The 17,208-nt window shown below is 42.0% G+C and overlaps 2 protein-coding genes across 5 annotated transcripts in view; both read right to left on the bottom strand.

The window, feature by feature from the left end:
- Positions 1–963, bottom strand: part of tmem145 (transmembrane protein 145) — a 50,437-nt gene extending 49,474 nt beyond the window's left edge. Inside the window, exon 1 of the mRNA XM_039804842.1 lies at positions 632–963. Within this exon, the coding sequence (XP_039660776.1) occupies positions 632–742 (111 nt within the window). The 5' untranslated portion in view covers positions 743–963. The remainder of the gene's footprint in view (positions 1–631) is intronic.
- A 985-nt stretch (positions 964–1,948) lies between these two features.
- The window catches only part of lipeb (lipase, hormone-sensitive b), a 31,253-nt gene continuing 15,993 nt past the window's right edge, over positions 1,949–17,208 (bottom strand). For all 4 annotated transcript variants that reach the window (XM_039804837.1, XM_039804838.1, XM_039804839.1 and 1 more), the window contains 9 exons: positions 17,040–17,185; positions 16,470–16,655; positions 15,420–15,572; positions 12,020–12,164; positions 11,077–11,304; positions 9,605–9,790; positions 7,930–8,111; positions 6,842–7,108; positions 1,949–6,179 (listed from right to left, as the gene is read on the bottom strand). In XM_039804837.1, coding sequence (XP_039660771.1) covers positions 5,775–6,179; positions 6,842–7,108; positions 7,930–8,111; positions 9,605–9,790; positions 11,077–11,304; positions 12,020–12,164; positions 15,420–15,572; positions 16,470–16,655; positions 17,040–17,185 — 1,898 coding nt within the window. In that variant the 3' untranslated portion in view covers positions 1,949–5,774. The remainder of the gene's footprint in view (positions 6,180–6,841; positions 7,109–7,929; positions 8,112–9,604; positions 9,791–11,076; positions 11,305–12,019; positions 12,165–15,419; positions 15,573–16,469; positions 16,656–17,039; positions 17,186–17,208) is intronic.

Genomic DNA, 17,208 nt, shown 5'->3' with positions numbered 1-17,208 from the left:
ATCTTGTCAGGGCAGCGATGATGTCGATGCTGATATGCCTGAAAACAGACCAAAAAAAAAACCTTGACCAGGCTGGACTGAGCCCAGTTTCTCAAGGATCACCACAAATCCAGCGCTGCGCGCCAGCAGCCATATGACGCACACCTGTAACGGGTCCTCTAATCATAAACAGAAATCCCACTGCTAATTGACATTTAACAACGGCAACAAACCATGCACGTTAAACTGGATTTGGCTTGACGATGAGTAATCACAACTGAAGGCTGGGCAGCAGTGGACTGGTGCGATGCCGCTTACTGGGGCTACAGGGATGCCAAAGACTATCACAATGAGGGTAAAATATACGCCACAGATGACTCGCACGCAGATGGCGCGCAATTGCAAGGCAGAATAGAGGCGAGTGTGTTTCTTATGGCGGCAATAAACTAGGCATGTAAATATCCGAGGCAACTTCGAGGTGAATTGGTGGTAGCCCCTTCGTCTACCCGCGGAAGACCACAGATAGGCTACACCACAGAGACACCTGCGTGCGGATACGCAGTCGAGTCCCCTTCCCCACTCCCACCGTGTCGGTGTCATTGACGCAAGTGGCAACTAATTAAAGAGATAAAGAAAAAAAAACAGCGCTCACCTCTTTGGTGTTGACGATGCCTTTGACGTATTTCCCGAGGACTGAATCCACGAACAAGACGCTGGACAGCACAGCCAGGCACAGGAGTCTCTCCCCGACCCTCACCTCCATCTTTCTCTCTCCCCGCTGCCGCTGGTCTGCTCTCCGGTCTCCCCGAAGCCTGTCTCTGAGCGGGAGCGCGCACGGTGAAACGGCTCGAGCACAGAGAGGAACCGGGCGCCTTCACGCTAGTCCCTTCAATGCATGTGGCCCCCTACAGCAGTTGATGCTGGATGTGCGGCTGTTTGGGAGGAGGAGGAGGAGGGGGGTACAGAGTGCGCGCTCCCGGTTCTGCTCGTGCTTTGAGAATGCGACACGGTAACACATTAAATAGGTTTTCTCTGATTGCGATCGTGTTTTCATTAGAGGCCACACACCTCTAATGAAGTACCACTGAGACACATGATGCCTGGCCTCTTGGCGCCCATTATGTTATCAGTAATCAGCAGGATATCAACAGGATCTAACAGGCTGTATTTCTGCTGAATTACGTCAGAAATGTTACATTTTAAAAGGTGTCTGCAATACTGTGTCCATGCAAACAGCAGTGAAATAAGTATAAGATCATGTAATTAAGTAAAAGTAGTAGTCTATTAGCACAATGTAATCCCTGCATTTAAAATGTTATCCAAGTAAAAGTACAGAAATATCTACATCAACTCAAAAAGTTATGCAGAATGTCCACTTTATCGTACAGTAATTACATATAGCTTAAGTTTTCTTATGTAACCAACTTATATACTGTTGGGTAGTTTAATCTATAAAAGAGCGTCATATGTTATTAGCCCATACTGTATGTTTTGTATGTTAAATCTTTATATGTAAAAGTAACTTTAGCCATGCATAAATGTAGTTGAGTGAAGAGTACAATATTTTCCTCAGAAATGCTGTGGAGTAAAACTATAAAGTAGCATCAAATGGAAATAAAAGTACTAGTAGTGGTCTTAACTATACTTACAGTACTTGGTTACTTTCCATCTTTGTGTAGGGAAATGATATAGGAATAATATCACAGAGCTCTCTGCAGTGTTTTTTTTAAGATTTGATCTGACACTTTATACATTTCACAAAATGTCAACCTTGTATTTGACCTTTCCCCAAGTCCTGACTTTCAAGATTTAGGTAAAATTCAATTGAGTTTTTAATATTCACAAATAAATAAAAAAAGAATCAAAAGCCAATATCTGACCATTTCCTTATTCTCAGTGACTTTTAGTTAACCTTTCGTTCTCTTTCGATCAATGCAAAGAAATGGATGAATCTTGAACACAACAGCGATTCATGGGAGAATATATTTATTTAGATACAAAATCAACACAGGAAGAAACCAGCCTACTTGTGGCATTTCAGACAACTCTGTAGCATGAAACCTGCAAAGAAAATGCAGTCAAATCAATCAAATTAACAAATCTGAAAGTAAAAATATCTACATGAATCATATGTTTAATATACATTCTTTTTTATTTTTTTATTCACAGGTTTGCACTTGTGGAGTTTAGAATAAAAGAATTTAAGACAACTTTGTTTCCAGTCTATGGCTTTGTTTTTTTTGTTTTTTAAAGGCTAATTATATTCTACATCAGAATTACATTTTACAGTGCAGAGCAATTTGCATATGAAGTGCAGACAAGCTATGGCACTGACTAGCACCTGCACTGATACCAGCAAACACTAAACGGCAAGAACAACACATCTGTTACAAGACTCTGGCTGCAGTATTTGGTTCAGTTTTGAAACTTTAACAATACATTTAGAAGATCTAACTGATTAATCAAATTAGTATTGAGGTCAGTCGCATCAACGCATTGACGCTTTTGAGGTTTCCAGGAGGTTCCAAAAAATAAAAAAAAAAGTGCTGTGGTATGGAGGTTGGTATGCCAACCACCTTGAGGAAATTCAAACACATTACACAACAATAAACAGCATCGCAGCATTTCTGACTGAGGAAACAGACTGTGACGTGTTATTGCATAGCTTTACTGTAAATGTTGAAGCAGCTAGCTCACGTTTGAAGAAGTATTGCACTTTGCATTGCACTTTAACGAGACAAGCCTGCGGCAAAAAAAATAAAAGAATGATAATCTCAAGTAAGAAGAGTTTTGGAAGAGTAAAACTTAGGGAGTTTGCTGTACAACCTGATAATTGAACAACCAAACGACAAAAAAAGCAGCATTACACTAAACTACTACAACTAGCTTGTACTCACAAGGACAATTTGTGATAATAAAGTTGGTCAGTGAAAGAACAACAATTAAGACACAATGAAGCAGCAACACTAATGTAAGAGCCACACAAATGCAAGGAATTGAGAAAACTAAAAAAAGGTAACACTGCTAACCTATTGGTCCAAAACACCAGATGGACTCTCTGGTACAGGACCTGCAGTCCGGTTAGCCTCATGCATGAGTGGTCGTAAAGGGTAAGAGGCATACGGAGGTCAATAAACAGCAAGTGGGTGAATTTGACACATTTAAAAAACAAAAGAAAAAAAGTTTAGTAGTAGCTCACTTGATACGAATGGTCAATCAACACTGCTGGGTTTCAGGCGGTAGTGTTTTACAAGATTAATGGAGTCAAGTCGATATCACGGACAAAAAGATGTTGTCCCATAGTGGTTTGAGGTTGCTCTCAGCTACAGATGATGAATACTATGAATAGTCTCCTGACTGTAAAGTGCCAAATGTGTCTTTATGTGAACACATGACAAACAAAAAGGACACGCTCATGTGTGAGCTTGTGTTCCTCACACACCACAGACTAGTGTGATCAATTGAATTTCCACATTCCACTCAAAAAAACAGCAACATGATATACAAGCTTAAAATACACTTGCACTGAGTGTATTTTAAGGAGCACGGAGCACCAAACTACTGCAAAAGTGCAGTGTGAGCATAAACAGCGGCTAGTAAAGCAAGTATAAACTTCAGCCCAGTATCTCGGAGAGGATGAGTGTATTACTTTCTTCCTCTTCACGGTCCTGGTTCTTTCCATCAATCTGACTAAAAATATTGCAGTAAGTACTTCGAGCTGACAGAACTGAGCATGGTCTAATCCTGTAGCATGACTTTGCTGCTGAAAATCCTGCTCTTCTACGGGGGGAGGATTTTGCACTCGGAGCTTCAGTTAAATCCTATTCATCACACAGCATCCCTCTCTACAGACCTGGCAACCCTAGTCCTGTTACCAGGCAAGGGCAGGACAGTGCCAGCATTGTTGGCATCTATATTTAGTTGGACCTGATAGAGGGACTGACCCTCCGAAGGACATTTTTGTGTACTTTAAAGTGCTTCGGTGGCAACACGCTCAGAGGAGTGCCGTCCGGTTATCCAAAACAAAGTCAACCATGAATGTGATGGTGGAAAGCAAAAACATCTGGTCCACCTGCCACTTTTAGTTGACATAATACAAGTTTGGTGGCTTTCACACAGCACTCTTACAATCTCTTTTCTTGGTCAGGGTCCTCTAGTTTTGCCTAAAAGCCTTGGATTTGTAGAAACAGATTGTCAGGCAGGAAGTCCCCTGACTCAAGAGAAGTACACTACATACTGTGCACAGTATGTAGTGTACTGTGCACAGTATGTAGTGTACTGTGCACAGTATGTAGTGAGCAATAACACCTGGCGAGGAACGGGGACAACCTGAGAGGGAATCAGTGCCGTGGAGTTTAGCTAAGGGCTTTTTGCTGCCCCTTTCTCTCTTACTCTCGTTCTGCAGAAGGAGAATGTTGACCAATTGAAGTATTGAAATAATGACAATTAGAACATTTAGCCCCTTTCAGTCATCTAAATGCTAGGACTGTTCTTAAAAGACTAATAAAGCTGGTACCCACACATTTAAGCAAGTACTTGGTCTTCAGAAAATAATGCATCTCAGTGCATCTCCACAAATTTTAATGTAGCAATTAATAAAATGCAATCTTTGCATTAGTAATATCGACACAACAAAAAGCCCCAGGCAGCATCTAGATAGGGCACTGTGTCCCTGTGTAATGCTGTATATGTATTCTATCCTATCAGTATGCATTACAGAGAGGAGTTTAATGTGAAAGGCCAGGGATGTTGGAGCAGTTGTGCCAAAGAAGCAGAGGCAATAATTGAGCACATTCAAAAATGTTGAATAAACAGCACAGGATTACATTAAACAAACAATATGGTGTATCAACAACAAACCTGTAATGATTCAAGGATTAAAATCTAAAAATAAAAAAGGATATAAATAATAAAAGTACTGCATAGGGTTAATGATATGATTAAAACTGCAACATTATCTCAAGTAAATCAATTCATCCAGTTTAGAGTCTTTCAGTCTGTTCTCTTTAAGTGTTGTAATTCTATTTGAGAGAGAGTCAACAGAGTTACTATCCACAAAGTGAGCTGTATTGACTGCCAAACTGGCATAATAGATAACACAATGTGGAGTTATTAAGTGTGATTTAGAGTGGCTTCCTAAAGTACAAGTGGACATTTTGATGGGGATGACTCTATACTGAGCATATAGTGTGCCTACCACTATCTGATTAGTGCCTAAAATGACTGCCTTAGCCTAGATGAATCACCCATTCAGGCCTCGTCTTAAGTATCTTCTGCGCTGCTTTATGTCCAAGCCTCCGCTACCGAATGGCAACTCTGTTAAGTATGTGTGCTGCATGTGTGGGTGAGTGCTAGTCTTTGATCTAAGTATCTGGTAAATTACCATTTTATTCTAAAACAGTCTTTTGTGGGTTTGTTCGTTTTGACTGCCAGCTTTGCCTCGGTGAATGATGGCGCACGGGCAAGTGATTGTAAAGCAGAGGAAGTTGTATTTCAGTGCTCCTATTTTATTTGTCTCTCAAAAACTGGGCAATCACCTAGACACACACACAACACACACACACACACACACACACACACACACACACACACACACACACACACACACACACACACACACACACACACACACACACACACACACACACACACACACACACACACACACACTCTTCCTGTTTTTTAGGTTGCTTTCTCTCTCCCTTTTAGGCATTGCACTGCCTAAATTTGTCTGACTTTCATTTACTCTTTGTCCCTTCATTCGTCGGGCAAACTGCTTTTTTATCTAACCTTATTTAAGGCCCAATACCAACAGCATCAGTGTTGTTCTGGGCTGCCACAGCAACTAAGCCCTCCCCATCAGCAATCGTAGTCCCTCTCCTGACAGCTAGCTCCCCTCTCTCTATGGGGCCTACGAAGAGAGAACCATCTTCCCCAGGAGAGGCCGATACACCCCTATCGGTCCTTTCCAGCTTGCGGTGCTTGCGTGGCTCTGGTGGCGTGTCCTTCTGGGTGAAGACGGCGCGAATTCTCTCCACGCAGACGTTGGCTGCCTCCTTCGTGTCGCTGCAGAGCTGCGATAGGCTGAGGAAGCCATGGGGGAGGTCGTCCACCACGCACAGAGTGACAGGCTGGTTTATGTTCCTCAAACGCTTGGCAAACATCACAGAGTCATCCAGCATGGGGTCTAATGCACAAGCCTGAGAGGGGGGAGAGAAAAGAAGCAAGAGGGAGGGAAAGGGGTGGTGAAAAGCAAATTAGGATTCCCTTCAGACATGTCAAGAATCTTAATTAAGGGATGAAGAAAAGGAAGCCAAGCATCCCAGTCTCTTTTGTCCCTGCTTTCTTTACATTCTCGCTGACTCACTCTAGCCACTTAAAAATCAGCAGCAATTTCTTCATTTTCATTTTAACACCCTTCTCACATGAGAGAACAGGCGTCAACCTCCCCATCTCTCCCATCACACTCCGTCTCACTCTGATTTAAGCATTGTACAGTCCTCGGTAATTTAGCTCTTAACATTTTTGCTTGGTTTTACCTCCTCAACCTTCTCTCTGCTCCTCCCTTGTCTTCTTCACCATCATAAACAAACAATCCTTATCCTGGTCTGCTCCTGCAAGCTCTAACAACATCATATCCGCTAAGTTGAAAACTTGTTGAAGAAACATACCGTATGAATGATCAGCTTTCTCATAGAGGATGTATATCATACATGCAACCAAATGTAGACAGTTTTGACAGCTTGACACTTGATTTGAGTGAGCAACCTTTGACCTATGTGTATTTAAATGTATAATTGCCCTCCTTTCCCATTTACCTACCATTATCCTGTCAATCATTCACACTGTTGCTTCTTCTTACCACTATGTGTACAGGTGGCAGCCCTTTCAGCATGCTATCAGGAGCCAGCAGAGGAGAGCAGAAGGGATCCTTGAACACTGGAGAGCTGTGCAACCTCATCTTAGATGGCTTCTCTGAGCGCAGTGGCTCAAATCCCAAGGGGAACTCCACAGGGTGCTCCAGCTCTAATCCCTCCTCTACAGCAGGGGGTGGTAAGGCCACTGAGGACAGGTCGCTGGACGCAGCGGGATCCGCATCCTTGGAGAGGAAGAAATTCACATCTTCTGGCTACATAAAAAAAAAAAAAAAAGAGAGATAAGAAATAATTCAGGAGAGGTTAGACAGCACAGAGTTGATGGGGAAAGGTAATGTCGAGGAAATAAGAAGAAAAGCATAAACTATTAGACAGGCAAACTTGATTACAAATACACACACGGCACTTTGTCCTTGTGAAGATCTTCTAAACCTTGGCTCGAAGAGTCTTGGCTGAACAATCCCCATTTCAAGGAGGAAAAGCATATTTAAAATCTTGCGTCAACACTGCTTGCTATTTTTCCCAAGCCAGCCACTAATCTATTCTGCCTGTGTGAAAATGCATGCGAGGATAATCTGCAATACCTAACTGGTACCCGCACAACCAAAACGTTTTGATATTCAGTCAGCATTTTAAAGCCAAATCTTTTCATTAGGCATGGGTGACATAATCTCAGCTGAGTTCATCGAGATGAAACATGCACATCACTGCAGGGTATACAACATTGTACGATAGCGGGCCAAAATATCTCAACGTTGATAAACTATTGAGCCTCTTAAAAAGGCTATAGCTGTAGGCTAAATCGTTTTATTGCAAGCTGTCTGAAAGTAAAGATAACCTGATCATAGGTTGGAGGCTGGTGTGATTTCTCTTCACTGCAATGGTGCAATAATTATCATCAAAATACAGACCTTCCCATCATCACAGGTTAAATTCACACAACAATCCCCACTAACAGCTGAGTGTTCTTTTAAGTAATAGCCCTTAGCCATTTAATGCTGTTAACTTCTTCTGGATAAGAGCATCAACTGAGAGCATGCCAATCTCAATGTAAACATGTTCAAGTGTGACGTACAGTGCACTCATTGAACAACGGTGCACTGTGAGAAGTGGAATTGTTGTGGAATCCCAAGTCCTGGCAAGTCTGGCTCTTAACAGATAGATTCCTGGAGGGGAACTCTGAGGTCTCGGAGGCTATAGGGGGGTCTGCGTGACGAGAAGAGATGGTCGCCTCTGAAATGCTCTTCCTCACTGTGTCTAAGAAACGAGATGGAGAGAAGGGGAAATATAGTGATAATTGAGACATTTGTTAAAACAAAACTAAATGTTTGAGACAAACAAAAGAGAAACAAACAATACAAAAATAAGTCAATAAAAAAAATAAAAAAATTATTAACCACACAAAGTGCAGTTCAGTCAGGAACACTCATCACAGATTTAACCACTTATTGCAACAAATGGAAATACAGTTATGCTTGGCGCTGATGGCTCTGCTCTTGATAATGCTCCCTGGACCAGTCAAGCAGCATGCTAAGCTGAAACAGGGAGCACAATGCAGAAACCCCCCTGGGTAAAGAAAAAAAAAGAGTGAGCCAAAAGAAAGACATTGAAAACCATTTTTAAACTTTGAGTCATGTTAGGACTCTGAACTAGGAAGGTGGAGGCTAGGGTGGTGGAGGCAAAACGTTGCTAGCAGCAGCAGTGAGTGAAGCAGCGTCAGCGTAGCAGGGACAAGTGAGGAGGGAGTCACATTTAAAAGGGCCACCTTGATGTGAGAATAGCTGTGATTGGTGTGTGTCTGATAGGAATGATAATTCAATCAGCGGGCGTATGACTTCAGTGTCCTGCATGAACTAATGCTAAGCTTAATTATATGATGTGTAAAGTATAAAGACTTGGGGTCAATGGCAGCCAGAGGACAGGAAAAAATACACACATAGTAGTACACAATCACTTTTATTTATTCTACCGTTTCCACTTATCATATGTCCTCTGGTTGACAGCCAACAGCTAAAAGCATAAAATGCAAATTGGGATGTATCAGGAAGAATAGAGAAGTGGGTGGAGGAAATTCAAATAGTGCGGTCACGGTGATATCATCCACCCGCCCCGAGCCGTCAAAACACAGCTGTAAGAGTCGTCATGGCTGGTCTCTTCACAAAGCGCCACCGATCTCCCATCTCTTTAATAATGAACCATCTCAGCACCATGATGGCTTTTAATAATGTACACCCACCAATGACATTTGTTTGGGCTTGCAGCTGTGGGGGTGTCACCTAACTAAGGAGACACCAGGGAAATTACAATTCGCCACCAGATTTACGGTGGCTACAATTAACAATTACTGTCAAAGCGCTGCTGCTCCAAAGAGGTGAATTGATATGAATGGGCTACAGGAGTGTTACCTAACAAGGTAGGATAAAGCAATAATTGGTTAGCTGAATGCTGAATAAAGGAGATTCATGTCAATAACCTCCTCCATATGGGGTGTAAATGAACTTTGGGGCAGTTGATGTTGTTGCACTCACAATTGGCCTAATGAAGATGCTGAAAATGAAAGACACAGACACACACGCACACTACCACTACACACACACACACACACACTACTTTCAGCAGATAGATGTGATCAAAGACACAAGATAACTTTGAAAGCAGTAGCTGCCATGCAAGCCACCCACATCTCATCTAATGTTCCCACCTGAATGCACAAACACACTCATACACACAGTCATAAGTCGGTGGTATACCAGTGTCTCCTGGTGGCACCTCTGCAGCTGCACTGGGGGAGGCTGAGGCTCTGTTGGAATCCAGCAGAGAGTGGATCCAGTTGGAGGCTCCCTGTCGGAAATCTCTGAGCAGCAGAGCTGTGTCTCTCCTCACCAGGCTCATCGTGCTCGCCTTCTCTATCTGTGTCTCTGTTTGCGGGTCAGCACCTGGAGGAGACATGGAGGAAGGCTTAGTAGGGAAAGATAGATGTACAAGAGAGATAAAAAGTGGTTTGTTATTCTTGAATAAGCATGAATGAGTAACAACAGAAAGGATGGGAAAGAAATAACAGGAAAGGCATAATAGTGAGTTAAGTAGAAAGTTGTTGACAGTTGTTGGTTCAATACTGCAACATAGCAATTTGTATTACAGATAGTAACACATGTGGTGAGTGTAGGAGTAAGTAGAAAATGATTAGTGTTTTAGTTCAGTTATTGAAAGGATAAACAATATCTCGGTCAGAATTTTGGCATATGTTGCCAATTACAATCCTCCTTTTCTTGTAAAGACAACAATTTATCAAAAGACTTGTAAGAGTTCTCCTGCTTTTTACATGCATTATTGACAACACATGAAAAACAATCTATACCCTAATAAGTTGAATTATTTCAGACACGATACAATACGGCTAGAATAAAATCCATAAAGGTTTATGATTACAATTTCTTATATTATACACATTGTGTACTACATAAGGAATTCAGACAACAGTGAAATCCAAGATGAGAGCAAAATAGTTTCATGATTAATAAGATTGTTATTACTGTCCTAAAACAGACGTTGCATTGACACAAAATCTATTTAAATTTAGCTTTTTAGTATTTTAGCTGGCGGTCAGACTCAGTAATTTGAAGACAGCACTTTGGGCTTTTATAAAAAAAAATAAAAAATAAAAATGTATTTAATCAAATGGAATAGAATATCTTAATTGATAATGAAACAAACTATTCCAGCACTGCAAAAGAAAACACACCATTGAAGTGGGGTTGAATGAGGTACTTATCCATACTTTGGTGTTTTGAAAGGTTAGTTTGAATTCACCAAAGTCGCACAATAACACAAACAAACCGATCGAGGTATCGATGGACCAGAAACTCCCGTGTTCTGCGAGGGAAAAGTACTGTTTTTGTCAAAAGAGTCTGGCATCAACAACAGTGAAGCCCATTATGTTATTATGTTAAGAATATATGTATAATGTGGAGCAGAGACATGCAATAAAATTGAGGACAATAGATGTAAACTTAATTCTCAACTCAACCAGATAAATGAAAAATCCAGACCAGATTTTCTTTTTTAAAAAAACAAACACACACACACACACACACACACACACACACACACACACACACACACACACACACACACACACACACACACACACACACACACACACACACACACACACACACACACACACACACACACACACACACACACACACACACACACACACCAGCGTAGGCGCTGAGACACCTGGAGAGCACACTGAGCGGCAGCAGGGGATCCATAAGTGTTAGCAGACGGGAGGGAGATGCGTAGGCGGTCAGCAGGGTAGCCGGGTAGACTGCCACGATGCCATCTGGCATTCGCACACCAAAGGCAGCAGCTCGCATTGATGTCGTCACAGACAAGTTGCCTCCCGCACTGTCACCAGCCAGACACACTTTCTCTCCGGTCCAGCCTGGAGAGATAAAAATAGGACAGTGATGATAGTGGTGAAGAAAAAGAGGGAAAGAAAAAAACGGGAAAACATAGAAAAGTGGAACACAAAAAATCTAAGAGAAATCCACTGTGGTGCAAGAAACCGCAGTGTGACACAAATCAAGTAACAGGATCTCTCTTCTCCACCATAACACTGCTGAATATGTGGCTGCTTTAAGGGGGTGTTGTCTCGCTGTCTGCCTCATGGCCGTGATATTGTTTTCTTGTACACTACAGCACAAACATATTGCACTGTGATCACTGTTAATTTGACACAGCGTGCTTCAGCGGGCGGATGTACCCCAAATCGACCAGATGTCTTTTGTTGTCTGCCTGACTATCGAGCATCACAATTTGTGTAATATTGCAGAACACAGGGTAAAGTGCAAGACATCGTGCTGCAGCAAGATTACTTTCAAAGTGATGAATTCTCTCGAGGGGTACAGGGAATTGGTAAATGTAGGCGAGGATTTACAGAAGCAGTCCACAGGACACCTTCACTCTGAAATGAGTGAGTTTGACCCCTTTTGTTATGCCTGCTCATTAAGTCTAATAAACCTACTTTCTTTTACCTGCCCAATGTATTTAGCATTTCAACTGCATATACTTTTCCAACTACTTTAGTAATTAAATGTATAGGGGAGCTAAAAAAGCCAGCACTCCAAAATAAACAATGCTGTGTGATTTATGTGTACCTAGTAGGTGGTGGTTTCTCAGAGCCCAGCAGTAGGCGTAGAAACACTCCTCCAGGGCCCTTGGGAAGGGGGCCTCAGGCGCCAGAGAGTAGTCCACTGACAGGATGGGGACACCAAGGTCCTGGGACCAGCTCTTCAGATAGGGCTGCGCAAGACAGAAGACATGGGAATGGAGGGATTTATGAATATAAAAACACTTACTTTCACAGTGAATATATTACACGTTAAATTTATGAGAAACAACAGCGACCACAATAAAACAAAGAGGTGGAGTGACAGAGAGAGAAATAAATGTAGTGGGAGAGATTCATGGGGGTGGACATTAAGCAGCAAGGATAAAAAGTTATGAAAATTATGTGTCCCTCTGATATCATCTGTCTGCTTTCTGGCTTACTGTCTAGACAAAGGGAGAATGAGCTGTCCTGTAACCTTCATTTCCTTTCTTCTCATACGGTAATAACAAAAGGTGCCCACATGTCCTAGTTTGCTGTGTATGAAGGAAAAAGGCAAGGGGATTTACACGGATTGTCTAGCAAAGCAAACTTCCTTTCAGAATACTTAGTGTTTCTCTTTTTCTTGTTGCTACAGTCAAGTAAAGTGTTTACTATTCTTATGCCAACCTAAGACAAGTGCTTTACTTCCCAGCTGCAATGCAGTGACCTTAAAATGTGAGAAAGGCATCAAAACTTGACAAACAAAATATTCCTTCCACCTCGCATTTGTCCTTTCCTCCTCTGTCTTATCTTCTCCAAACACCTTTTTGACAAGCTATGACAGGGCTGGCAGTGAAAGTGACAGCTCTCCATTCACAATGCCAGAAAAAGCACAGTGTGTGTATGTTTGTATGTTGCCTCACCTACCAGTGATTCAGTATGAAAAAAAATAGCAGCTCCAACAGTGCTGTCTTAAAGCCCTACTTGTCACAATAAATCTTAGAGTGAGACCGCTGACAAGTGAGTGTGTGAGTTCAAGCACTGTTTCGGTCAGTGTGGGTTTGTACAAATCAGCGTGTGTGTGTGTTGTGTGTGTGTGTGTGAGAGAACAAAAGCCATTGCTGCCAGTGAGTGTCAATATATGCCAGAGTCCATGGACAGGTGTCTCTCAGACATCATCTGCCTGTATAAAAGAAGCTAAGGGGTCACAACAAATGGCCCGAGAGATGAGTGGGCGGAGACAGACAGACAGACAGACAGACAGACAGACAGACAGACAGACAGACAGACAGACAGACAGACAGTCTCTCTCTCTCTCTCTCTCTCTCTCTCTCTCTCTCTCTCTCTCTGACAGGCAGGAGCAGTTAATCTGCAAGTTTATACCTCTACTGGGATTGTGTGTGTGTTTTCCCTGTCAAAGTTGCTAAATGTACAGATGCCAACACATCCATTCCTGTGATCTCAGTATAATTGGGCACTGAGAGGACCAAAGGCTCCTGCCACTGAAGTCCAACTCTCCATCTCACCCAGACAACACGCGAGACAGGATCGAGGGAAGGATACAGGAGTAGAGGACAGACATATGAGAAGTATAAAGGACAACCGTGGCCTCTGCCCTCAGATAAACTTTTTATTTTTCTATTCTTGCTTCCTTGGCCTTGCCTTGGGGATTAAGAGAGCAAAAGGAACCTAGTAATATCAGGAAGAAGGGGAGTACAAAATAAGACAGGAAGGAGATGTTAAAAGAGTGAACAAAAATGATTGTGTGAGATATTACAAAAATTGAGAGGGAGGATGTGATAAAAAGGCAAGCCCTGAAGAAGAAGAAGAAGAAGAAGAAGAAGAAGAAGAAGAAAAGAAAAGGATAGTCTGACAAGTCTTCCATTAGTGCCTGGGGTAATCTTTCTCTGTGGGGTTGTACAGTTCTCCGTTAATTCAACATGACAGCCCTGTTCACCCGCGTCTCTGATTGCTCCCCCTCATCCTCTTGTTGCTACGCAGCTGCAGATCAAGGATGCCCATGTCCTTGGCGATTTCACAGAGTCCTGTTCTGCTATAAGCAGCCTGATGCCACTACCGCACAGTCACAGATGACCAGATCAGCGTAGGCAGACAAGCACAGGTAGGTGCACAAACTGTTAAAATAAGTAGGTTGAATGCTTCCTCCTGCTACCATTTCATATATTGTCTCTTATGTAAACTTATAACAAAACTGGTTGACAAAAACAATACTTTCTTTAAGTGCTTTATGGAGCAATGACAAGAAAGATCCAACTCAATGTTTAAGACATGAGGACAAAGCTTATGAGTATGTTAGTGTCCCCTTTTCTATCACAGTGATCTAGAAATTAATTCTAGAACAGGAGCCCCTCCTCTGAGAAAAAAAGAAGAATGAGGATGAAGTGAATGACATGAAGCAATGATTACATGAAAGAGACAAGCAAGCCTTGTGTGCACCTTACCAGTAAAGAAGGCATGGAGGGAGGGCATAGTGTCACTTTTTATATTACACAAGTTTTCAGGGATTAATTACAAAATAATTATCTAAAGAGCTCATTACATGTCACACTATTGACCAAGGAAGAGATTTATTTTATTTATTCATTTATTTATTTGACAGGGACAATGCACAGCTCCTTAGCAGTACCAGAGTGAGCTATAAGCTAATTTTCATCTGCAGTCCCTGGGCAGGAAACAGAGGATAACATCTCTGTCAGAAGGGAAACCTAACACTGGAGTATAAAAATGCTAACACAAAAGTAAAGAACAACAATCAAATTTCACAGTATTAAAACTCGCCCACTACAACAACAACAAAAAACAAAACACAAAAACACCACTTTGACAACAAGAACCACAACATGAAGACAACACTACAACAGGACTTCACAACATAAGGTTAGCTGTTTGGGTTTATGCTTGATGGGAACATAATTGGGTTGATTTCAGCCATGATTTCATCTTTAATTTAAAACCAGCAAAGCGGTTACATTCTCTTATCTCACTTGGTACTGAGTTCCAATACTTTGTGGCTCTAACAGAGCAGATCAGATTTAGACTGCTAAGTCCTCTGCTCCTCTGCTGTCAACTAGTGTCCGTCTACTCTACGCTTAAATTAGCCGAGGTTCAATTACAATTAGTTTAAGAAAACACAGCCATAGAACGGATGCGAAGCTGAATTGGATGACTGCTGTGGCAACACTGGCTTCAATCCTGGAAAAACAACATCTAAGCCAGGTGTCTAAAGGTGGAGGTGCAGTGTTTGCCACATCACACAATATACTGTTTCCTGCATTTTTAACCAACTTCCATTCCATTATAAATATCACAAATGTCAAATACATGATATACTAAATATAGCATGTGAAAAGTCTTTTGGATTCAGTTTTTCTTGCAAAATAAAACTAAATCACATTGCTTTTCTGGTCAGGAGTAAGGAAAACTCTATTTGAAGAGTACCATCTCACCTCATGGGACTTGGAGGTCTGGGCCACAAATCCTCCCCCATGGAAGTGGATCAGGAGACAGGGAGATGAGGGGAGGCGCTTGGTCTTCAGCCCCAGCGACAAAGAGATGGAGCCCCCCTCAGCGCGGGCAAGAGACAGCAGTGCTTCGCTGTCCTGGAGAGAGTGAGACAGAGAGGTGGAGGAAGAGGAACGAATGAACAAAAGAAGAGAAAAAATAAATAAAAAAATAAAAAAAATTAAAAAATAAAATCACACACAACTAATATAGAACATCACATAACAGCTGCTGATGTTTGCATCACTCTCATAACTGTCCACAGACTGTGTATACTGCAAACAAAGCCTTGTTTTCATTGGTAATATATTTTATTGCTAGTGTTAGCAACAGGGCTCCTGTGAGAGAACGATATACTAGCTGTTCTGCAGCAGCTTGCTGCCAGCCTCTTTGGGCCTGCATGAACACACACTAATTCCCATTCATTAACAAAAACAAGAAGGGAGGGTAGCTTTGGCTGAGAGGGAGGGTTTCCGCAGATGCAGGCTTGTATTTTGTGACATTAAAAAAGACACTGTTGTTCTGTTGGAGCGTGATCAATGGCTAAAATTGTTTGTTGATAGCATGTCTGGTTAAGTGCTAGGCTACAAAGAAAGGAGTGCAAGCTTGGATGGAGAGAGGGAGTCTCCCAAGAGAATTCGGTAGAGAGGCAGAGTAGAAAAAGTGAGAGTGATAGATATGACAGAAAAATAGAGAGAGGGGGACATAATGAAGGGGATTAAGTCCATGAGGATGAGTCGGAGCTGTCGTTTACTCCAGCTCAGAGGAATACCAGATATGTTATTGCATACTGTACGAATATTTTAAGAATATGTATGACTGGTATGCAAGCTGGTTTAAAAAGTGCAAGTGGAAGAAAACTGTCATAAACTAGGTCACACAACTAATACTTAATACTTTGCTTGTCTAGTTTTGCATAAAATGTGACAATATGAAGCTGTTTTTATTGCATTTTCCAATGCACCACTACAGTGTGAACATAATGATTTAAATACCTGTCCTTCACGTAAGTCATAGGAGATGAGCCTCATCTGAACTGGAGCAGTGCCGATGTGAGCTGATGGTGGAGCTATAGTTACAGATGCTCTGTGGTTGGCCGCCAGGGGAAGGTCAAAGGGCACGGCGGGAACAGAAAGAGTCCGGTTCACCTTAACTTGAGTGGATGTCATACTGGCGAGACTCTGGAGGAAGAGAGATGATGGTGAAAAAAGAGAAAGAGGTGGACAGAAAGAATTGAGACAGAAAGTCAGAGAGAAAGAGAAGAGTGCAAGTTACAGAGCGAGCCAGGTCACTGGAGAGAGAGAAAAACAGGATGAATAAATCATGAACCCCATTGAATAAATTTAATTCCACTCTATTATTACTATCGGCCTATAGGCCAAAATGCATAATCATAAAAAGGTATTTTACCGTAGAAGAGTAAAATATTCCTGTTACAGTTTTAAAATTGAAAACAGGGCAGCACACTTGTCTGTGTGCATGGGTTAGTGGTGATAACATGAGTAGATTACAGATACCTTAGGAATGTGTTTGTGTGCGAGAAGAAGCATTACCAGTCTACTCACCGACAGGACTTCGGTCTCAGTGATGTTCCAGAAGGCCTTCCAGAAATGGACGTCCAGGTTCTGGGTGATGCGTTCAAATTCAGACCCTCTCAACTCTGGGTCAATGGCGTACTTCCCTGAGGTAAAGAAAGAGCTGGCTGCTACACCTGGGGCAAGGAGTAAGAATGAC

This window comes from Perca fluviatilis, chromosome 7 (genome assembly GCF_010015445.1).
Source record: "Perca fluviatilis chromosome 7, GENO_Pfluv_1.0, whole genome shotgun sequence".
NCBI classification, from domain to species: Eukaryota; Metazoa; Chordata; class Actinopteri; order Perciformes; family Percidae; genus Perca; species Perca fluviatilis.
Note: the sequence above shows the minus strand (reverse complement) of the source record. Positions and strands in the feature narration are given on the sequence as shown.